The 24,461-nt window shown below is 35.9% G+C and overlaps 1 protein-coding gene across 4 annotated transcripts in view; it reads left to right on the forward strand.

The window, feature by feature from the left end:
- Positions 1 to 3,796: 3,796 nt before the first annotated feature.
- Positions 3,797 to 24,461, forward strand: part of opa1 (OPA1 mitochondrial dynamin like GTPase) — a 40,410-nt gene continuing 19,745 nt past the window's right edge. The window contains exons 1-23 of one of the 4 annotated variants that reach the window (XM_081380835.1): positions 3,877 to 4,063; positions 5,777 to 6,095; positions 6,415 to 6,511; positions 7,941 to 8,048; positions 8,756 to 8,803; positions 10,196 to 10,284; positions 12,653 to 12,808; positions 14,883 to 14,936; positions 15,041 to 15,145; positions 15,239 to 15,325; positions 15,687 to 15,800; positions 15,939 to 16,019; positions 16,233 to 16,307; positions 16,409 to 16,480; positions 16,603 to 16,702; positions 16,801 to 16,931; positions 17,154 to 17,226; positions 17,304 to 17,376; positions 17,465 to 17,580; positions 19,843 to 19,907; positions 20,195 to 20,271; positions 23,472 to 23,637; positions 24,181 to 24,333. In XM_081380835.1, the coding sequence (XP_081236961.1) occupies positions 4,035 to 4,063; positions 5,777 to 6,095; positions 6,415 to 6,511; positions 7,941 to 8,048; positions 8,756 to 8,803; positions 10,196 to 10,284; positions 12,653 to 12,808; positions 14,883 to 14,936; positions 15,041 to 15,145; positions 15,239 to 15,325; positions 15,687 to 15,800; positions 15,939 to 16,019; positions 16,233 to 16,307; positions 16,409 to 16,480; positions 16,603 to 16,702; positions 16,801 to 16,931; positions 17,154 to 17,226; positions 17,304 to 17,376; positions 17,465 to 17,580; positions 19,843 to 19,907; positions 20,195 to 20,271; positions 23,472 to 23,637; positions 24,181 to 24,333 (2,388 nt within the window). In that variant the 5' untranslated portion in view covers positions 3,877 to 4,034. Of the gene's footprint in view, positions 4,064 to 5,776; positions 6,096 to 6,414; positions 6,512 to 7,940; positions 8,049 to 8,755; positions 8,804 to 10,195; positions 10,285 to 12,652; positions 12,809 to 14,882; positions 14,937 to 15,040; positions 15,146 to 15,238; positions 15,326 to 15,686; positions 15,801 to 15,938; positions 16,020 to 16,232; positions 16,308 to 16,408; positions 16,481 to 16,602; positions 16,703 to 16,800; positions 16,932 to 17,153; positions 17,227 to 17,303; positions 17,377 to 17,464; positions 17,581 to 19,842; positions 19,908 to 20,194; positions 20,272 to 23,471; positions 23,638 to 24,180; positions 24,334 to 24,461 lie in introns of all 4 variants that reach the window. The other 3 variants (XM_081380837.1, XM_081380836.1, XM_081380838.1) reach the window with 3 other exon arrangements.

The raw sequence follows: 24,461 nt of genomic DNA on the forward strand, positions 1-24,461 counted from the left end.
TTTTTGAATGAAGCCCAGAATGGAGATAATCTTATAATTTAAGATCAGCCAAAAACTTATATAAATATTAATTCTCTCTTCATATTTTTTTTTAAACAAAAGTACTACACAAATGTGTGAAAAAAATAGCTCTTTATCCAAGCGAAAGGTAATGCTCTAAAAAATGCAATATGTGATATTTCAGATATTACAAGCATTGGGATTGTGTCAAGCACTGACAGAAAGACCTGTCCTCAACTTAAATGGTTTTGGACTAAAACCCAAACCCGATTTATGTCCTTACACTAACACAAGGTGCTTCTAATCACAGAAATCGAAATGACCATCTCTTTTGCTAATGATCTTACTCTTATTATCCTGCTATCCTAAGATTTCACATAATTTAGATTATAACACTAAGGAGTTTAAAGTTGATGAATCATGTTGTTATGGATAACAAGTAGAAGAGGTCATTCAGGGGGTTGAGTGTGACCAAATAACATAAGAACTTCTGTTCCTGACAGAAGAAGCAGTTGAACGAGAATAAACACTGACTATAAAAATAAATCATGATTTATTCCCTCTCAGATTCAGTGCAAACTTCTGTGCAAGCGACAACTGATTTATTTGACCATATAAAGGTTGCTTTGTTTGTGGTTCTATTTCAGGTGTTTTCTTACACTAAAATAGTCCAAGTTCTATATTATCCCATCTAAAAACAGCAGGGATGACAATATTTGTTCTTGATTTCTAAACAGACCTCTGAATAATGAACTTATTGTCCAAAAATTTGACTTAGAGTCCTTGTAAAATTGGAGCCAATCGTGGAGTATAAGTAATTAAAGAGGAGGTCTCATACACACACCAAGGCCTTGAAGACGACAGCCTTTAAATGTGGCAGTTAACTAAAAAATATTTTGAACACTGTTTGTACAGAATACAGGAGTCGTCCTGAAATTGCAATTTAAAATATTAGTTCAAACTAGTAATTCAAACTCTGTCTGAACAGAACATGATTAATCACATTTAGCTGGAGTGTGTACTTGACCAGAAAGTGTTTATTAGGCCTCAGAAGATCTCATGACGCAGTTTACAACACTGAGGAGAAAGTGAGAGTATCTTTTGAGGATAACCTATCCTTAAGGCATCTATAATCAACATATGTTTTCAGGGTGTTAATCATATTCTGAGTTTTGAATGGCCTTAACATAAATTCACTGACTGAATGATGAGTGAAAAGACCCAGGCTGAACTTATGGCTATACAGGGAGACTACAGCTTTGTTCCTGTCTCATAACTGCATTACTAGCACAAATTCAAATTGATCATGTCTCGTGTTTTAGCTAAGAGCTATGATTGATCTAAACTTGCTATGGCAGTGTGCATTCAAATGACACTTTACATCATGTGTCAACCAAAAAGCCTAGATACGGTAGCATCCTTTTAAACTGCTGAAACCGTCTTTAAACATTAAAGACAAGTAAACAGTAAGTAATAAATAAGAACAAAAAATATAATTACAAGCATAGCACAAACGAATGGAACAAAGATACAAATGAAATAAACAGTGTTTTTCAGGTCTAACAGTAGCCTAGTTTTCAGAGACAGAAATTCAATAAAGCAATCAAATGTAAAATAACACTGAATGGTCTACACTGTATAAATTAAATATAGATTTATTCTCAAAGTTACAAATGTTATTCAGACAGACAAGAGCATGGGAGTGCTTTTATCTTTGTCTTTTGTTGTTGACACAGACAGTAGCAGGAATATTAGGCTGCTGTCACTTTAAGACCGGCACGGATCTAATATACTAATACAAATGCGTTTTCTTTGTCATCTGTTTATGTTCAGTTAAGACATAACCAACTTACAAGGATACCCGCCGAGACGGGCATTTTGTCCATTCAAACGCATGAAGACGTTGTTGTGTACTGTCTGGGTGCACACTTCGTATTTTTGCGCACAGAAATCTCCAAGTGCGGGTATCTATGGAAGCTTGTTTCCATCGCAGAATAAAACAATTTGACATATAACTGCAACTTTTTATCTCAAAATTGTGAATTTGCAACTTTATAACTCGCAATTGCAAGTTTGTAGGCTATGTATCGCAATTGCAATTTATAAAGTCTGAATTGCAGGATAACTGCAGGATATAAATGGTGAGAAATAAAGTCATAATTGCATAATTATAACTTCTTTTCATAATTGACTTTTGTCAATTGTTTTTTCTTTTCATAAAAAACTTCATAATTGACTTCTTTTCTCAGAATTGTGAGATATAAACTTGCGATTGCGAGTCATAAAGTCCCATTCTGAGGGGAAAAAACGTTTTTTTCTCACAATTGAGTTCTACCTTTCAAAAATCTATTTGCAAAAATATGAATTCCATGACTAAAATTTTCCATGACTAAAATGTTTTTTTTTTTTCTGTGTGGATTAACTTGCATGGTTTAATTGATTACCACAATACTAATAATGTGCACTAACAAAGTAAAAAGGGTACATTTTGATTTCATGGCGACTTTAAAAATAAAGGTTCCAAAATAGTTTTTTTGCAGTGATGCCATGGAAGAACCATTTTTGGTTCCCCAGAAGAAACTTTTAGTGAAACAAACTCAAAAGAACCATGTTTTTCTTATTGTAAAGAAAATTTTAATACCTCAATAAAGAAACTTTTGTGGAATGGAAAGGTTTCATGGTATTACAGGTTCTTCATGAAACCATTAATGCCAATAAAGAAAAAAATATATATATTTTTAAGAATGTATGTGTCTCAATTGCAAGTTATATCAAACAATTCTGAGAAAAAAAGCCAGAATTGCGAGATTCGCAATCGCGAAAAATTTGTGAGATAAAAAGTTGCAATTTCATTTTTTTTTATTCAGTGGTGGAACGTTCCCATAGGTCTCTGCAGTTTGGAGTAATGGGCGTGGCGAAAGATTGGGGCATGGCGAAAAATCTTTATTTGGTCGCAAAATCTGTCTGTCAGGATATGGTCAGGATGTGGGGTTTAGGGTTAGGGGCGAGTTTCTGTTGTAGCACCTTTCGGCACGCTCATTACTCCGACATAAAACACAAAACAAAGCAAAAATTAAAGCACTTTCACTAGTTGTCTCATATTGTTTTACCCTATTGTAGCACACAAGCAAGACACACTAATCTGGAGAAGTTCTCTTTCAGACATTGTCTAAAGAGAAATAGGCTACTTCACACAGTTGGCAGTCTAGCCATCATCCCAAGAGGTCACACATCATAAGCACATGTAGCCTATTCAGCCCGAACAACTTGTCTATAGCCTACGCTATTCACAGTCCAGAAGCTAGAACAAAGAGGATGACAGTTATAGTTCTACAGTCATTTCGGTAAATGTTAAGTTAAAGATTTAAAGGTTAAAGCTAGTCGTTCAATACAGCATCTATGCAGTGCACTGTCTTTGTCACTTGCCCTCTAGTGGAATTTATTTGTATTGCAATCACAAGTAAAACCTAAAATTAATCTCAAATAAAAAATATAAAAAAAGAAGGAACTCCATTGTACGGACTGCACACATTTAGGAAATGTCATGTTTATACACTGTGATGAAATCCTATTATAGTCAAAAATCTGACTGCTTTCTACTTACGGCCACTTTATTTTCTGAGAATGTAATGTACTTAAGAAACCTTTGATTTTTTGGTGTTGTTTTACCTTAGTGTTTTAAAAAAAATGGTCCTTAAAATTATTTCTTCTCCAGTTATACTGCTCATAAGAAGTCACATCTTTACATCATGTCATTTCAGATTACAAATAAATAAGAAAATCTTCCATTACATGAGACCCAGACAGTGACTTTTATTTTTGCTGACTTTTGTTTTGAAAGCATGGCGTCACGCGGTGGACCAGGAACTAATTTCCACTCCTCCAGCAGCAGTTGACACTGGTGATCGCCTGCTTGCTATGCCCTTGTTAGCCACGTAGCTAACCTGAGTGCCACATTTGGAAAGATGAATTGAATTTTAAATCGGAAAGAGATCTGATAGACCCCTATATATTCCTTTATTGCCAATAGCAGGATGTTACGAGCCGGAAGTGTAGTTACCTGGTAAGTAGAGTAACGTTAGTTCTTTTGCAGCTACAGAATTGAACGCATTGGAAACCAGGTGATTGGATATATAAATAAAAATGCATAATCCCATATGTGATATAAATACACTAATTTATAATTTTAAAGGACGGTTGATTGTAAAGATTCGCCCTTAATGACAAATGTTGCTTGGTATCGTTTCCTAAATGACACTGACAGGCTAACGTTACACTACTGCACTAAATGGACACCACCCGAACACCGACTCACTTTTAACGTTTTTAGATAAATTACATCAGTTATTAACAAAAATGCTACGTTGGTATCATAAATATAACAGTACTAATTTTAGTCTAATTTAACATATTTGCTCCAATTTTAAAGGACTAAGTTAGCCTTTGGCCAGCTGTTATAGGAACCACCAAGATCTTCTCTGAATTTTTATTTTGCGTTCTTGCTTAAAAATGTATTTTAGTCACTTAAAAGGTAACGTTTTCAGGCATTTGTCGGTCTATTAACACAGCTGTCAAATTTGGGACTTTATATCTTATACAGTGATGTTGTGTGCGTGTGTTTGACAGAAAGCTGCCAACATTTAGGCTAGATTAAAATAGAATGATATTTTTCATTAGTTAGTTATTAACAACTTAGTTTTATTAACAAAACCCCCTAAAGTTAGTCAATTACAGCAGCTATAAATTGTCACTTAATCGAAAACGATAGCACACCGCGTGAAACATTAGTGTTTTGTTTATCATTTTCAACCCATTGTAACTCTAGCTTCCAAGTCATTCTCATAGTTTCAAAACAGACTTTTTTAGCATTGCAAGACCTAAAATGTGTTACAGCTGTCAAATTTGGCACTTTATATCATATACTATACTATGGTTTTGCATGCAGTGTATGTCTGACAGAAAGCAGAATACCTGCCAACATTTTCTGTATTTAAATAGCTTTTTAACAATATGTTTTTACAGTAAGAAAATAGATTTGTATTTTTCATTAAATGTTTATTGCTACTTAAACCCTAATTTTACTCCATAACAGCTATAAATTGACACACTTTTGATAGTAAACATTGGCATTGCGTCAGTTCTATCAGCTGGCTCATTACTTTGATACTTGCTCTGGGCCATCGAGCCAACCATACTCTTGAGGCCTGCATTTGAACAATATATTCTTCAAATATTCTTACATATATTGTTATTAGGGATGCACCAATATGAACATTTTGGCCGAGACGGTAATTCTTTATATTTGAAAGTCGATAACCGATATATTGGCCGATAAATCTAAATCCAACTTTTTTGAATAATTTTTGAGAGCCTGATTACATAATCAAAAGTCTCACCATTAAACGCCATGTCACAACCATACAATTATAATGTTCACATTATAATTTTATGTAGCCAATATGACAGAATTGCGCTGCACATGTTGCACTTAACTGTATTTTCCTTTTCAAAGTGATTCCAATCATATTTCAAGCAATTTAAAACCATTGTGGCGAACAGTGCGCATCTGAATTATCTCAGCTAAAGGAAATAGTCCATTATTTATCGACTTTATATCTTTTTTATTGAGCCGATAACATTAAAAATGAACATATATCAGCCGATACTGATATGGCGGCTGATATATCGTACATCGCTAATTGTTATAATCTGGAAAATAAGAGACTCAGAAGAATATAAATGTGTCAGAATGATCATAGTGTCTCTTTCTCCACAGCATTGCCTGCAAGAATCTGCTTCCCTCCAGAATGGGGGTAAAGTTCAGAGTTCCGTTGCAGAAACTGCACCCATTCTCTCGTGCCATCCATCACCGCTTCTCTGCTAACAACAATCCACAAAGACCACCTCACTGCTCAGCGGCCCGCCATTACACGTCTCTCTCCAGGCTCCCCATGCGTCCTCCCAAATCCCGGTCAGGAGGACACGGCTATCAACAGCACCGGACATTCTGGGTCGCCCGACTTGCTGCCAAACTGCTGAAACTGAGATACATCGTGCTGGGTTCAGCAGTTGGAGGTGGATATACAGCGAAAAAGGTACGCTTAACTATTTGGTTGTGTTCAGTCAATTGAAATGAATGACCTCAAAATCATTTTACTTGCACATGTAGTCTGAATTTTAATCTGAATTTGAATGAACACTGGGTGTGCTGCTTGTCCTATTTCAAACAAGATGCAGATATTTGGTTTTCAATGTCATCATGATGTTTTAACAGATTAAGCATGTGACTTATAGATTTATAGTATCAGCCATCATATCAGTTATCAACAAAAATACTAATTGGCTGTTGGAATCAGGCAAAATGTTTATTAGTCCACTACTAGTCAATAAATACTGTCTGTTCTGTTTTTACAGACTTATGATGAATGGAAGGAAATGCTTCCTGATATGAGCCAATACACATGGATTGTGCCAGACTTCATTTGGGAGCTGAGTGAAAATATTGATTTAGGTAAGTAATTCAGAGAGCCACATTTTGATAAAAAAAAAATGCTTATGCTAGGGATTCATTGATATGAAATTTTGTCTGATGTGATAACCAATAATTATTTATATCTGAAAGCCAATAACCGATATATTGGCAGATAAATCTAAATCCATATTTTGAAATATTTTTTTAAAAGAGCCTGATTACCAAAACAAAAGGCTCAACATTAAAAGCCATGTCCCAAGCAGTTCAACATAAATCAAACATACTGTAGCCTATTTAGAACAAGTGTAAGATTTTACACTCCAAGAGCCAAATTTATTTATCAAAAAAAAAAAAAGTATTGCCTCTCAATGAAATAAAAATATGCCTAAATAATGCAAACAAGTTATTAGACAACAAGTACAAAAAAATAAAAAGGCATGTGCCATGGATAAATAACATGGAACAGCCTCCACATGGACAATAATGAAATTATTTTAATTAAACCACATTGTTGATGAAAATAATATGAGAAAAATAAAAGTTCTATTTATTGTTAATACTGCATCAATGTTCTTGCAAAAAAACATAATAATAGCATTGCTGTTTGAGCTCTGTGTGCGAAGGCTGGTCAGCCATATAGCGGCCGATACCGATATGGTGGTCGATATATTATTTTATTATGATATTTTATATATATATTAGTGCTGCACGATTAATCGTATCGCAATCGCGATGTCAAGCCTACGCAAAATGCTGCGATTTTATATTAAATAAACAAATTAGCACTGTTAACGCAATTAACGCAGCATCTGTTAATTTTTGGCATCCTTTGTAGTGTTACATGACCCTGCTCTTATTCATGCAAATGCTTTTAAACCATTCATGCGCGATAAGACAAAAAATAACGCGTTGTCAGTGAATGTCCTCCTGACACACACACACACACACACACACACACACACACACACACACACACACACACACACACACACACACACACACACACACACACACACACACATACACACGACCCACAGATAGACGCGCGCCAGTATCAAGTTCTCTGACAGCAGCGTCTGGTCTTAAAGGGACAGTACACAGTAGCCACTAATTATATCTGTCGCTAAAGTTAATCAAAGAACAAAGGGAACAGAGAAAAACACTCACTGCTCTTGACTAAAGAACTTTTTTCTTTAGGCTGATTATCACTAATCTATGTGTGCATTTATTTTCCTTGAGAACCAAGCAAGTTGTCTCATGAAACCATTTGTTTATTATATCGCATATCGCAATCGAAATCGCAATATTGACCTCTATTATCACAATATGACATTTTCCCCAAATCGTGCAGCCCTAATATATATATATATATATATATATATATATAAAACATTTTTTTTTTGTGCAAGTGCACTGGTTACATTTGGTTGGGTTGTTAATGATGTAATTTCTTTGCTCCTGAATAAAGACAAGCTCGCCAGAGCTTTGCCTGAACTAGAAGAGATAGCCAAACTACTACCTGATATGGAAAAGATCGGAGAGAACTTCACTTTCCTGAAGAGCCTGCTCTCCAGCGGTAAGCAATTTCTTTCACCCACACCTCATGATGGATACAAACTGAATAAAGATAAACGACATAGAATAAAAAAAAGAAGAAATTAATACTTTTATTCAGCAAGGATGCAATAGATTAATCAAAAGTGACCGTGAAACAGATGTGCTGTTTTCAACTGGTTTCAAGATTGATAATCTCAAGAAATCTTTCTTGAGCACCAAATCAGCATATTAGAATGATTTCTGAAGTATCATGTGACACATAAGAAATGGTCAGCTTTGCCGTCGTAGTTTACTGCATTTTTTGTGAATGTCAGACCGTTTATGTGAATGTGTTTGATTGTTAAAATCTTTATAGCTTCAAGGTGCTAAATCTAACCATGTGGTCCATGTGGTTTGTCTCTGTGATTTTTGCCAACTAAATGAATCAGTATATTCTTAGACACTGCATTGCTTATAATCATTTTCATATATGCGTAATCAGTTTCTTCCTAATGGTAATATGACATTGAGGCATTTTAAGATTTTTCACGTAAGTCTGGGTTATTTATATGCTTAACATGTTTTCCAGTGCACAGTGCTGCTGACACTGCTTGTCCGCTGGAATCCCAATCAAATGTGTAATGGAATGAGCGCTCCATGCTTTTTCTACAGCCTTCATTTTATTTTCATTTCATTTGTTCCTCTTGTTCCTCCCTTCTCCTCTCCCTCCCTCCACGTTCTTCACAGGTTTGGGTAGTGAAGTCAATGGAGCTTCTGGTCTGCGTCTGTTATTAGGTGTGTAAATGCCTCACTTAGCGTGCCTCGATTCCTCCTGATCTGCTGCACTGATGTAAAATGGATTTAAGTTGATGGTGGGGTGTGCGCCTCTAAGGATGGACCAGCAAAACAGGGAATAATCTTTAAAATATCACAATAATGTTGTTAGTCAGAAATCGCTTTATTGTCTGTACAGAGCTACTGCTTCTTTATGTGACAGAAGCTTAATATTATTAAGCTTAAAAGATAAAGTAAGCTTCCTGTTGCAGTTGCGTTACAGTGTTGCGTTGTCTTTCAAAAGTCTGGGGTTGGCTATATTTTTTCTAATGTTTTCGAAATAACTGTTTTCTATGTCAGTATATTTTAAAATTGAATTTATTCCTTTGATGCAAAGCTGAATTTTCTGCAGCGATTACTCCAGTCTTCAGTGTCACATGAACAGAAAATTCAAAGAAACAGCATTTATTTCAAATATATATTTTTTGTAACAATTTAAATGACTATACTGTCACTTTTCCTCAATTTAATGCATCTTTGCTGAACCAGTGTATTGAGTTCTTTCATAAAAACAAAACAAAACAACAACTTACTGACCCCAAACTTTTTAATGCTAGTGTATATTAAGTCTAAAATGGATCACTAAGACTCAAGTGTTATTTAGTTTGTTTGACTTTTTTTAATATACCTTAACTGAGATATTTTAACTGGATGCTACAGCGTTCAGTTAACATAGGTCACTCACAGTCAGTTTCAGATGCATGTACAGTTACAGTAGAGATGCAGTTAATGACACTAACAGTATCTGTGAATGTGAATTTCTCCGATTTGAATTGTCTTGCCACTTGGTCCCTTGACTTCACCTTCTCCTCTCTAATGATTTTTTGAGCCCTTCCCTGTGTTTGTCACTGTCTCTCTCTTTCCATCGATATTACTAATTTATTCTATATGTGTGAAGTTCTTACAGCTCAAGAGTTTTGAAAAGTACACTGACTGAATATCTAATCTGAATTCTTGCTATCTTAGAGAGGGAACGATTGTTTAGAACTGCATTTTTATGTAATGTTCATATTCATGTTCATGTTTTCTATAGCATATTGCACAGATTTTCTCATACAGTATATATTCTCATTACTACACTCACTACAATCTTAAAATAATATGCTCTGTTATGTAGTCTTAAAGTGTGCCTTGATAATTTAATGAACTATTTCTCAAGCATTTTTGCACCATTTACTTTTCAAACCTTTGAGTCTCTTTTGGGATATGGTGACTTGATGTAATTGCTTTAAACTACAAGCAAATATATGCTTTCGCATGTTAATTTCTGTTGTCACATGACAGTTATTTTTTCTAAATGTGAAAAAAGGGGAACAATAATTTGTATTTGTGTGTTATATTTATTTTTTCTAGAAACCACAGGAGATTCATCCCTGAGAGCACCAGATATCCCACCAACGTCTGCATCCATGTCTGACAGCAGTGATAAACAGTTTAAGAAGGTAAATGTCTCTCTTTTCACTGTATAAATGATGTTTCAAATGGCTTTTCTGAATGCTAAAGCTTGACCATAATATTATGACGGCTCTTTTCATCATTTAGTATATCCAGCCATTATAATAATTAAAGCAGCTTAAGTTTTTATTTGCATTTTTCTGCCAAGCTGTGTTGCTTGGGCTTTTTTTCAGCTTGCAACTGAGTTGCAAGTTGCTTTGCTATTGTTTTGACTATTTACTATAAGGGGCAACCACCATTGGTTGATGGCTATGCTGATGTTTTCTAGTCCTGGTAAATATAGACACTGTTTCAGTGGCTTGTGGCAGGCAACTTGCTAATGCTGAAGTTAAGTTTCTCTTTTATTTACTCTTTCCCCGACATTGCCGAGTTATCTCGTCTTTTATGAGTAAATGCTTCCCTGCCATTTTACTGCTTTCCGTGTTGTCACTGTTGTAAGGTAGGGGGCGCTGTTACGCATCTCCTGAACTAAGCTAGTACTTTCTCTCCAGATTAAAACACAGGAAAAGAAGCAGAAACAAGCGATCTAATAAGTTTGAAGATGCATATGAAAAATAATGCGATGTTACCGAATGAAATGTTGACCCAGAAAGTGCTATTTGGGGGAAAGAAGCTTTGGGGGTGTTGAGCTTTTTTTATGACACTTACCCACATTGTACAGGCTTGTTTTTGTTTAAAAGCAGAGGGTCTGTTCTTTCTTTTGATATATCGCATGTTCCGATATTCATACAAGAAAATATTCTGGGGACCATGAAATGTTTGTGAAAATTATCAAAAACGCTGGTGGTTTCTGGCAACAACAACAACAACAACAACAACAAAAACGCTGGAAAGTGTTAAGCTGCCCCATTACTAATTAAAATGGTTGTTTGTGAGCATTTTGATATTTTTCCTCTTTTGGACATTGTTTGACATGCTGAAACATTGACTTAATTTTAGATGTTCTAAAATCTTCTTTTTCCAAGGTGTTTTAAAGGTCAGATCCAGTTGTATAACCTAAATCCAAAGGGTTCACATATCATTTGACCTGCAACTGTATTTAAACCCTTATTCCAGGAGATTGATGATTAATTTCTGTCTTTCTAAGCTTATTGTCTGTCTAAAAGCTTCCCTCTCCTTAATTCCATGTTTGTCTGCCATGGTCATTTTGTGCTCTCTGAGAAAACTTGCTTCTCTGAGAGCAAAGGATTTACTACTTGATATGCTAATGTTAAATGTCAGTGTTCTGTTTTTCATTTTCTTTGTTTCATCACTCATAAATCACTCTTTGTCTACAGTGGAAAACAATGTACTTTTTAGTTTATCTTAGATTAAAACTGAAGTTTTTCATATTAGTGTTCCTAAAAGAGCATATATCCCATAAAATGTCTTAACAGACAAGGTTGTTGCTGTTATATTGGAAGTCTAAGCATATCACTTTCATTTAGTTTGGGGTGAGTACATTTATTTTGAATACTTTATAAGTTTATACTTTTATTCATCAAGGATGTATTAAATTGATAAAAAGTGACAGTACATTTATAATGTTACAAAAGTTTTTCATTTCAATTAAATCCAGTTCTTTTCAAACTTCTATTCATTCGAAGAAAAAATGCTTCATGGCTTCCACAAAAATATTTAACCACCCAACTGTTTTCAACATTGATAATAATAATAATAAGTAATTCTTTAGCACCAAATCATCATATTAGAATAAGTTCTGAAGGTAACACTTAAGACTAAAGTAATGGCTGCTGAAACAGTTATTGTAATAATATTTCACAATATTACCATTTTATTATATTTTTGATCAAATAAATGCAGCCTTGGTGAGCAAAAACATAAAAAAAAACGTACCTACCCCAAATTTTGAATGGAAGTGAACGGTGTTTGAAAGATAAGTGTAGTAAATATTTGCTCTCTCCAGCTTCAGGCTTTGCACTGTTCTGCTACTCAATCACTTATTCCTCAAATGCTTGCTTTGCCATGTAGCACTAGTTTTATATGATATTAGTTCATCTATTAAAACTTAGATGTGCCCTTACTGCAGTTATAGCAGCTTGACAACATTGACTGTGAGTGCAGGTCTTGAATGTGACTCAACATTATTTCTAGTGCGAATAAATGTTCTCTTTTTAATTTCCTCTGATGTTCGCAGTTCAGCTCTTCCCCTCCCGTTTGCTGAGAGACCTTTATGGTCATTTCTTATGCTCTTTAAGATTTTAGGTTCGCCATAACCGAGTTCAAAACTATTGTATTATCAAGGGCAGTACATTAAGTGAGGTGGACCATTACCCAAAGGCTCTGCCATGTCCTCCTATTGGTTGGTAAGCAGGTTGATTGACTGCCCCTCTCTGTCACTGTGCCGTCCCTCAGCAGGGGCTGCTCAGCGAGCTCATTCTCATTCAGCAGCAGATCCAGCAGCATGAGGAGGAGATGCGGCGGGCGGCAGCCAATAATGCTCCGCCTCCGCCGCTTGAACCCAGTCCCAGCCCGGCCCCGAACCCCAGCCCCTCGCAGTCCAAACGCAAGGTGAAGGTCCACTCCCCCACCACCCCTCTGACGCTGTGGCTCTCATGCCAGTCTTTGACTGCCTCACGCCATTCGATTTTAGTTACGTTGTGCTTTTAAAAGGATATATTGAATTTTTGACACTCTTTGACATTCTTATTAGCTGACTATAATTAATATTATTAACTATTGTTTATATTTATATAGCTAGTGGAATGTTGGAGGTATTCACGACTGGTGTGAGAGAACTACAGCTTTAATATACTTAAGTTACAAGCCAAATAAGTAGCTCCACCCATCCATGCGCCTGTTGGAAATTACATGTCCTAAGCGAGAATTTAGCTTAATCCGCTTTTGTATTTTAATTTAATCTGAGCGTCTGTATGGCTACATGCTCTTCCCACCAAAATGCTGATTTCACTGTGATCTTATTCCATCTCATAACTTATATAGTGGGGTACAAAGTCTTAGACCACGAGATAAAACATTTTTGTTTATTTAATAAATAAGAGGATTCTGAGACTAATTGAGCTAAGTTGTCACAAAGCCTGTCTCTATTTAAACATAAAATTAAAAACTGCCTTTAATTAGAATAACTTTTGAATTCTGTCCTCAAAAAATAAAATTACAGTATCATAATTTTGTGATGAGTAGATTTTTGAGGAAGATTTTTAGTCAGGTGCTAGGGATATTTTTCAGAAATGTCGGGTCAGGGCAAGCTAAAATGTGCATTATATATTATGAATATTTTAATTGCAACATTTGTTGGACAAAACACTGATCTGACATTTTTGTACATTTTCTTACTTTGTATATTTTCACTGTTTCATGAGTTGTTACTTTTGTCATTATTTAGATTTAGCTGAAAAGCCTATAATAGTTTTTTTAATGGATTTTTTTATTGTGACAACTTACCCCATACAGTGTGGCAAAATGCCTTTCTATTTTAGAATGTTCCAAAGAGCATTTTGTGATCTTTAATGGAAAGAAATCTGACATTTTGTACAAATGTTTTTACATGATCAAAGTCACAAATTTGAAATAGAAATAGAACAGAACGTTATGTATACAATATTTGTTATTCAATTAATGCTATAGTGTTTCTTGGTTTATAATTGTAAAAAAATAAATAAAAATAAAAATACTTCCAAGATTAAATAAACTTTATTTTTTGAATCTCAGATTTTCAGAGTGGTCCCAGACTTTTGAACCCCATGGTTTGCGACATAGACATTGATTTCTAACAATCAAACTGAGTGACTTGCAAACAATACAGTGAAATGTTTCAAGGTTTCATTCAAGTGGCTTTCAAAAGTAAAATAACATGATATTTGCAATCCATCTATTACTAGTAGTATAAAGTGAGTCTGGTATATTTTCATAATTTTTGCGATAAGCCCAAACTCGATCCATTCTGCCTCGCTCATGCAAACCCATTTATTTACACAGTCCCACGTGTACAGTTTATATTCACTGCATGGAGTGGTGTGCCGTCCTGCCACATGGAGTGCAATGCACTTTGCTTCAGCTGTTGGCCAGCAAAATTAACCTGCCTCACACCAGAAACAGTTAGTCTGTCTGCACATAGGCAAAAGACATGTTATTTAGCAAGAAAAAAAAAACATTTTATATCACACAACCTTGTATTTTACGTAGACGTGTGTTTGTGTATGTTTGATGTTTTCCTTTGTGTCCTTTCCTTTGTGTCCAATCATTCACTGATTTTCTGTGATTTGCCCTGTAGTTTGAGGTGTGTGTGCTCAACAATTGCATTGCAGGTGCGGGCCAATAAATGATTCAAGAAACACTTTTGATGCGTTGATTTATAATCTAAGCATTCTTCACAAATCTTTTTTTTTGTATGTGTGTGGTGATTTGTGTAAAGAATAAATGATTGATTAAATGCTTGGAAGTGTAATTTCTTATCTTTGCATTAACTTGCCTTTCCTCTGCTGGGTTACTCGCTGGAATTGAATGCATGAGATGTGGATTGTTTGTGCAATGACTCTTACAGGGGGATGTTAGGAAGATGATCAGCTGTCCTGAAAAGAAATAACATGATCATAGTCTGCTACATTGTTTCTTGTGCTTACAGTCATCTGATAAAGAAAGAATTGATCAGCTTCAGGAAGAACTTCTTCGAACTCAGGTATTAACTGTTAAATGTCATTGATTTTAAGCTTTGATTTTGAGTTGTTCATTTTTAAGTTGTTCATAATCATTTTATACTCCATTTCTCTCATGTTTGTATAGATGAAGTACCAACGGATGCTGGAGCGTCTGGAAAAGGAGAATAAGGAGCTGAGGAAAGTCGTATTGCAGAAAGATGACAAGGGGATTCACCAAAGAAAAGTCAAGGTCAGATTTCAACAGTCTTTTTTTATCGGTGAACACAAAGAACAAATCGCTGGGTTTCATTGATGCATTTATCCTGTTTTTGATCCTGTGCAGAAGTCTTTGATTGATATGTACTCTGAAGTCCTGGACATTCTCTCGGATTATGATTCCAACTACAATACTCAAGATCACCTGCCAAGGGTCAGTGTTATTCTTATTTATTCTTCTTTTAGAATGTCAAAAATTTACACAAAACTAGTGACTAGTAACTATTTTGAAAATCGATTAATTTGTAGACTAATCTTTAATTTAATTGATTAATTAGGTATTCTTTCCATCAGAAAATGTCTGTAGAATGTATGCTGCATTGAGTGCAAAATGGTTTAAAATATAAAGATTACAATATAAAGTCAAAAGTTAACGAACCACAAACTACATTTTACAGGTAAAAGTTAGAATTCTCTACAAGAAAACTCACATTCCCTCCTCTGAACATAACATATTATTGCAATCTGATTATTTCCCTGTAATATGGCCTCATAAAACACCTTCTCTTCTCTAGGTGGTAGTGGTTGGAGACCAGAGTTCAGGAAAGACTAGTGTGTTGGAAATGATAGCTCAAGCTAGAATCTTCCCCAGAGGCTCTGGAGAAATGATGACCAGGTCTCCTGTCAAGGTGCATTCAACTAATTCACTTCTCCTGACCTCTGATTTGATGCTAAAAAAAATCTTAATATTATCAATGTTGATAATTATCAACAGTTGTGCTGCTTCATATTAGTGATGCGTTTACCTGACTTGTTTTATTCTGAAGGTGACATTGAGTGAAGGCCCTCACCATGTAGCAATGTTCAAAGACAGCACTCGTGAGTTTGACCTCGGGAAAGAGGAGGATGTAAGTATCTTAAAATGATGTAGTACAATTTTGTGAGCCTCTATATTTGACTGTCAGGTCACTGATATGAGGTTCTTTTCTTTTCTTTTCTTTTCTTTTCTTTTCTTTTCTTTTCTTTTCTTTTCTTTTCTTTTCTTTTCTTTTCTTTTCTTTTCTTTTCTTTTCTTTTCTTTTCTTTTCTTTTCTTTTCTTTTCTTTTCTTTTCTTTTCTAGCTTGCTGCATTGAGGCACGAGATTGAACTCCGGATGAGGAAGAGTGTGAAGGAAGGTCAGACAGTCAGCCCTGAGGTGAGACCCTTGTTCCTTCAGTGCTTTGTGAAGACATTTACTCTTGAATCTGCCTAAATGATTTAATATTCATCATTCATGTGTTTTCTATTTTGTCTCAGACCATTTCTTTAAGTGTAAAGGGCCCAGGAATCCAGAGAATGGTGCTTGTTGACTTGCCGGGGGTTATCAGTGTAAGTTCTGTGTACATTTTCATGCAGTTTTACTCATCGCACATAATATAAGCTTATACATCTATGCAGAACATGTTACACTGGTTCTTGACTTTGTCATTGACTGTTTCATTTGTGTACAGACTGTGACAACCGGCATGGCTGCTGACACAAAGGAAACCATTTTTAGCATGAGTAAAGCCTACATGCAGAATCCAAATGCCATCATCCTATGCATTCAGGGTGAGTTTTCACTCTTTCATTAAAATATGTGTACTATCACTGTTTCTAGCCAACACTATTAATATTTCTCTGTTTCTTGTTTTATTTCTCTCTTTCAGATGGCTCGGTAGATGCAGAGCGTAGTATAGTCACTGATCTTGTCAGTCAGATGGACCCTCAGGGCAAAAGGACCATCTTTGTTCTTACCAAGGTTGACCTGGCAGAAAAGAATCTAGCTAGTCCGAACAGAGTAAGACCTTTTGATATTTCACTACACGAAACTCCCAATATTAAGTGCTACCTGCTGTATTAGCCACTAGAGGGAGCTCCTTTTTATCCTCTGACACTAAGAAGGAAATATTAAATGCTGTTATGTGCAGGTGATGGCATTCATGGGAATATTTTACACTTCATATACAAGATTAAAATATTTTGTTACTTGCCTCAAATTATTCTTTTTCTCTATTTGTAGATCCAGCAAATTGTTGAAGGCAAATTATTCCCAATGAAGGCCTTGGGCTACTTTGCAGTAGTAACCGGCAAAGGTAAAAAATGAGATCTTTCTTATTTGCATTTTGCTGGACTATACTGGATGTCATTCAAACCCATGATTGTTTTGTAGGCAGCACTAATGAGAGCATAGACTCCATCAAAGACTACGAGGAGGACTTCTTCCAAAACTCAAGACTGCTGAGGTAGGACTCAAATGCATATTTCTACCTTACCTTTTCTATAATCTATCACATGTTTTTGATTGGACAGTCTTTAACCAAACTGCTATAGGGATGGCATGTTGAAAGCTCATCAGGTGACCACAAAGAACCTGAGTCTTGCTGTGTCAGACTGCTTCTGGAAGATGGTGAGAGAGTCAGTGGAACAACAAGCAGATGCCTTTAAAGGTAAGATAGAAAATAAATACAAAATGTGTAGATTGACGCGTCCCCATGACCAGGATTGAAAATAACTGTTCTAAAGCTTCATGATAGCATTCTGCGAAGAACAGACTAAAAGAATGTTTTGTTTTTTTTTTCCCTAGAAACATTTCCTATTCACCCTCTTTCTCAGATAGGTCATTTTTGTCTTCACTATCCTTTTAGGACAGTGGTTCGCAACCAGTGATCCAGGGACCATTAGTGGGACCTTATTGAACTTACAAGGAGGCCTAAAGATGACTTGAAATAATTTAAAATAAGACAAAACAAACATTAAAATAATCTGAAATTATTAAAAATTATAAATAATAACAATAATAATATAAAATCACCCAAGGTAAAAAAAAATCTGATTTTCTAGACTTGGAAAAGTCATGTAAATTAATAAAATCTTTTGAACTATTTTAACATTTTTATAGTTAATACAATTTTTATTGTTATTCAATCAGGTAGAAATTGTGAGTAATTTAAAAATGAATATATTTATCCTTTTCTCCTTTCTGAGTTCTGAGAAGCAGGTTGGGTTTATATTTGCTCCAATAGCAAAAGAAAAAAATCCCTGATAACATTTCTAATGATTTTCCAAAAGGGAAAAAAATATTGAGAGATCGATTACGGTTGTCGGAAGAGAAAGGTGTCAAATGTGCCGTCACTCCCTGTGTTACAAACACCCTCACAGCAGGTTTTCTGAAATGTAATTCTAAGCTAATGTAACAAAGTGTAGTATAACACATGCACACAATTTTTTAAAATCAAAATATAAAACAGAATTGATAGATTTACGATGTTAATAATTGGAAACACGTCATCAAAGTCTATGAAAAAAGGTCCATCCTTACTCGGTATATCAAAAATAACTGAAAAGGTCATGGGTCCTCTGATTATTCTTATGGACAATGGGGAGCCTTGAATTCAGAAAGGTTGTTAAACACAGCTTTATGACATCTGAAAACCATGAAATAAAAAAGGCACATGGACTGTGCTTTTAAGTCTTTAGTTTGATTATTGTTATTTTAAACTCTTAACAAGATGTTGATTTTCAAGGGCATTTTGAGGAGTACACATCAGCTCTCAGGAGACCCAGTAAATAAACCTTAATAGAATCCAAACCAACAGCTCGACAGCCACTTAACTCTGAAACCCACCTCAGCAGAGCTGTTTCCCCAGTCCTGTGCGTGCTGATTCCCGTCACACTTCACCTCAGCTCAGACGTTCTGCACAGGGCACGCTGTAGACCTCCACGCTGCCAATTAACAGGCCACCCCTGCTAACGCTCTACCTCTAGATTTATTACCTGACCCGGGACGCTCCTCAAACCTTTGTGTGGGCTATCGATCTCCACAGCTGCACCAGGGCCGGCCCGATAACCAGAGCAATTAGCGTCATCTCCATTGTGTAAGCGAGACGTCCGGCCCGTGTGTGTGCTGGGGACGCGGGGCCCCAGGGGGACGTGGGGTTGCTGATACAGTGCACGCCTGGCTCCAGGTGCATTGATCACGAGCACAGCGCAGGCTATCTGGTGTCCTTGTTTGGGGAACGAGACCGAGATGGGAAGTGTCTGAAGAATAGGGCTGTTGTCACTGAAAAGTTTTACTCAAAGTTCACTCTATTATTTTTGGTGGCTAAGTGAACTTTGAACACATTGTTTTATAGAAAATCTTTTTTTTTTCGAGTATGACATCAATAGCTAAGTTTCTAATGTTTTAACCTACTGTACGTCTGACCTACTTGCTACAGTCATATAAACTGAAATCGAAATGTCATGAATTTTGTAACACTTTTTACTGCATGTTAGAGGTACTGAGATTTCACTGTTGTGACCTTATGTAAGACACACTGTCCAAAAAATTATATAATGGGATAGTCCAGCCAAAATTGAGATGTCAAAATGTTCCAAACCTGTTTGAATTTCTTCTATGTAACAGAAGAACACATTTTGAAGAATGTTCAATACAGTTTTGGTTTATATCGACTTCCAGTGTAAGGACAAAAACTACAATGAAAGTCAATGAGAATCTTCTTTTGTGTTCTGCAGAAGAAAATCTTACAGGTTTGGAAAGACATAAGAGTGAATAAATGATGACAGATTTTTCATTTTTGGGTGGACTATCCCTAGTTTTAAAAACATAAAAAATGGCTTAATACTTATAACCCTTCAGATTTGTTTCCTTTACAAATCTATAGATATTAATGAAAATAATCTAAGATCTTTCCTTCCTTGTTGACCAGCATCTCGGTTTAACTTGGAGACTGAGTGGAAGAACAACTATCCTCGCTTACGAGAGCTTGACAGGGTAAGAATCAGCTCCTGGCTGATCTAGACTAGATCTTCAAGTCTTGGACACCTTGTTAAGTGTATTTTGATTTTAAGTATGGCATATAATCATTATAACATTATTGAATATTAGTAATGTAAATATGTTGCTAATGTGCTGTCCTTGCAAAAAGAAAGTGGGAAAAAAAGTAAAGAAGTACTTGAAATTCTGTAATGTACTGTAAAAGCTCCTTAATAAGCATTTGTGATATGACCAGAGCTTAAGTTTATGTTTTATACTGTATATGTCATGCTCTTTATTCATAGAATGAACTCTATGAGAAGGCCAAAAATGAGATCTTGGATGAGGTGATCAGCTTGAGTCAAGTTACACCAAAACACTGGTGAGCACTTCTTTTTTCATTAAATATAAAATTAATTGTAGGACTTTCAAATCGCTAAAAAAATTCAAAAAATTAATAATGCATGCTGTGTGGATGGCTTCTTACTAATTTTGTTCTGCCTACTCCGTAATTGACTTTGGATTTACAAAAACATGAAGTTGGTACTTCCAACTTAAATTTCTTCTGTAGTAGTGTGTTCGTCTGTTCATTCATTCATTCACTCGTTCATTAGGTGTGTTCAACTTTAAGCAGCGCTGTGCAGACCGATCAGTATTTGACATCATAGTAGAGTGAGAGCGCTTCGAAAGCATACAGAGCCCTCTGCTTTCGCTCTGCGCAGCACCGCTTCAAGTTGAACACACCTATTCGTTTGTTCTTTCATTCGCTCCTTCATTCATTAGTTCATTAATTTCAATTAATTTAATTTAATTTCATTTTATTCATTATTTTTTTTATGATATTTTATTCTATGATATTAATCCTTTGCTAAACATACCTTTTGATATCACACATCCAAGGTCAAAAACCATGGACAATATTGAACATGTTGTATTGTGTTTAGGGTTGGGTACCGAAACCCGGTCCCTTTATGGAACAATGTACCCAGATAACGGTATGTAACCGGACCGAATCAAAACCCAGATTTCGGTGCCTCATTTCGGTGCCACTTGAATGCCTCAGCTCGTCAGCTGTCGGTTGAAATATTTGCCATCTGGTTCTCCGAAACGGACGTAAGCAGCATAATCAGTATGTGATCGCTAGTTAACCATTCGATGCGTACCATCGTTCACACCGCTGTTATTAGAACGTTCAGAACGCGTGATCATCAACTTCTAAATTCAAATCTGCGTTCGCGCGTTGGCTGGCGCTGAGCCAGAGACAGACGCGCTCAGCGCTGTCATATATCACAACTATTCAGTGTTTTCAACCACATATTAGGTTTCAGACATTTAAATACACATAAGTATACTAACAAAACAATACATTTATAGTTTGTAAAATACACAAGCGGGCAATCAAAGTTTGTTTTGTTCCGCGTCATGTTTAGTGTGAAAAGTCGATGTGAAACATGACGTCGTTCTTCTTCCACGAGGAGTTTCGCGTCACGGAATTTAAGGTGATGCGTTCAAAAATAACGCTCACCTTGTGCAGGACATGCAATAAGTCAGGAGAGGTGTATGTGTAATGTGGTCATATTTTTGCAAAAGAAATGCTGAAATGTAAAGCTGGTTTGTAGCAAACCAAGAATACAGACTACTTAGCTGTTATTAGTACTGTAACTGTTTTTTAGTGTTATTTAGTGTTAAATTATTGTAGTTGGGTTAGGTGTCTTAGGTTTATTGTGAATTTGTTATGTAAATTTGTTGTGTTTTCTATTTAGGCTACTTATTTAAATATATTTTAGTATACTTAAATTTGAAAATATTGTTTGATTTTAAGAATTTTTTATTTTATTTTTTTCAATAAAAAAGCCGTTCTTTAATGTCATTCACCATCATTTTGAGGCTCTTAATTTATTATTATTATTATTTTTTTTTAAGTATCGGTTCAGGCACCGGTACCATTTTAAAAGTATCGATTTGGCACCGGTATCGAAAAAAACCCAAACGATACCCAACCCTAATTGTGTTAGTTGCATATGCAAAACCACAACAAATGAGGAATACTCACTCTTCGACTCGTTGGTGGCTGACTGACTTCAAACTCAGCTTCTCCATCTCATGGCTTCAGGGCTGCCTCTACCATCAGAACCAGGGCCGGATTAACAATTCCCTGTGCCCTGGGCAACAAGACTCAAGGCCCCCCGTAGTTAGGGGGGTTCGGGGGCATGCTCCCCCGAGAAAATTTGGATTTCTCTGACCTACATATGTGCAATTTAGGACTTTTGAAGGCCATAAAATTATAAGAAATAGGCTAGCTTTAAAACCTTGTCATTAGATTATTTGTCAATACCTGCTCTCTCCTCATCTTCATATTTCTTATTCTCTCAGCATTCTTATACTGGCCTATTTCTACCTCTCCTAAAGCTGAACTTTGACTGATAGTCTTTTCATTTTCGTCTGTGTCAGTGACGAAAATAAACATAGGCTCAACTGATATTTATACGTTTTATGAATCATTTTCTATGTTAATTTACTCAAGGCTACCAGGAAAGCTATAGCATAAAGTCAGTATTGACATTAGGAACCTTCTGCAAGCTTTGGGATTTGAAAACGTCTGTTTTTAAATGTAAAAAGTAATTTTAAATAATACAAATTATAGAGTACGTTTAACGCAGTTGGTGGAATTGGCAGACGTTCCCTTAAGCATCGTGCGCTGTGGAAACGCGTCAAAGCATTCTCAGGTATAATTATGCAGCATTAATGCACGAATGATTTTGAACGAATATTCCATCATGTCGATATACAATGGTCACATAATGTTAAAACTAATCTTGCTATTGATATCTTTGTTAGACTACCGACCCTATAGAACAAATGTCCGGCTAATATCGAAACTGAAACGAACTTTACCGCGCTCAACCAGCGGGAGTGCATTTCACGAATTAGTAATCGCTGGCGTTCAGCGGGGAGGGAGGAAAGTCGCGTGAACCCGCGTAGATGCACTTTATGCAGTGAAGAAGATCGTAAAGAGTTTGATAACTTTATTAAATTTCTGTGTATTTCCTACCTGTCAGGGCCCCCTAGATGTCATGGGCCCCTGGGCAAGTGCCCAGTTGCCCTAATGGTTAATCCGGCCCTGATCAGAACGCAGAGCTGCAAGCTGTACTTGGAGTTATGATCCCCAAAACCCAGAGGAGCAAGCTAAATGAAATAGATCAGATGTTTGTAGGCGGCCCAGTGTGCTCCACCAGCCTCTCAAATCAATGGCATGATGAATAGCTGGAGGGTGGCAGCGCTAGTTTGGTGTTATTGAAGATGTGTGTATATTGATGTGCCACGATAGAACAAAGCAAACAGGAAGCTATGAAATATGGTGCCTTTTATGATAAATGAGCTTGACCGTCACCCTCAGAATATTCTCGTCTTTGTCTTAATGTCAAGTCCTATACTTTCCACATGACTGTTTAGAATTATGAAGTACATTTTTGATGTTATTTGTAGATAGTTGAGGGGACTGAACATAGCATAATTAACATTGTTGCTCTTGGTCTCTATTTGATAGCAGTTTGGTCATGTACATACATTTTGTCTTTGTAGGGAGTCCATCTTACAGAAAAAGCTTTGGGAAAGGGTCTCAACACACGTTATTGAGAACATCTACCTGCCTGCCGCCCAGACCATGAACTCGGGCACTTTCAACACCACTGTAGACATTAAACTCAAGCAGTGGACTGATAAACAACTTCCTCATAAAGCACTAGAGGTAATCATCGCTGGTGAAACACTGGTCTTTCCTTTGTGCTGAATGCTGATATTTAGTAGTTATATTTCCCAAATCATCAGATTAAAAGATTTGTTTATGCAAAATGTAGAAATTTTGTTTGGTTACAAAGATGGTTTTTGACATCCCCTTTGCTCTCTTCTAAATTTCATATGATATTATATTACCATTCAAAAGTTTGGGATCTGAAAGATCTTTTTTTTTTTCTTAGAAGTCTCATGACTGCATTTATTTGATCAAAATTACAGTAAAACATTAATATTATCAAATATTATTAGATTAAAAGAACTGTTTTCTATTTTGTTATGTGCTAAAATGTTATTTATGTCTTTGGTGGCAAATCTGAGTTTTCAGTAGCCATTACTCTAGTCTTTTGAGCAATTTAATGCTGGATAAAAGTATTAATTTAAAAAACAGCAACAAGTTTTTACCGACCCCAAACTATACAGTGCTGTATAACACCATGTGAAAATAAAATTTCTCTCGTCCAGTTTTTAAATCTATCCTCTTTTCTTTCATACTCAGGTTGCTTGGGAAACGTTGCAGGAGGAGTTTGCTCGATTCATGGCAGAATACAAAGGGAAAGATCAGGATGACATCTTTGATAAGCTTAAGGAAGCTGTCAAAGATGAGAGCATCAAACGACACAAGTGGAATGAAAGAGCCATGGACAGCTTGGTAAATATGCACAATACTAGAAACACCTTAAATTCAATATAGAATTTATAACCAGAAATAATGTTATTTTGCTAATGCAGCACACAAGGGTTTCTTGAGTGCTGTTGGTAAATGTTACTCATGTATGT

The sequence above is a fragment of the Scardinius erythrophthalmus genome (genome assembly GCF_964197995.2).
Source record: "Scardinius erythrophthalmus genome assembly, chromosome: 12".
NCBI classification, from domain to species: Eukaryota; Metazoa; Chordata; class Actinopteri; order Cypriniformes; family Leuciscidae; genus Scardinius; species Scardinius erythrophthalmus.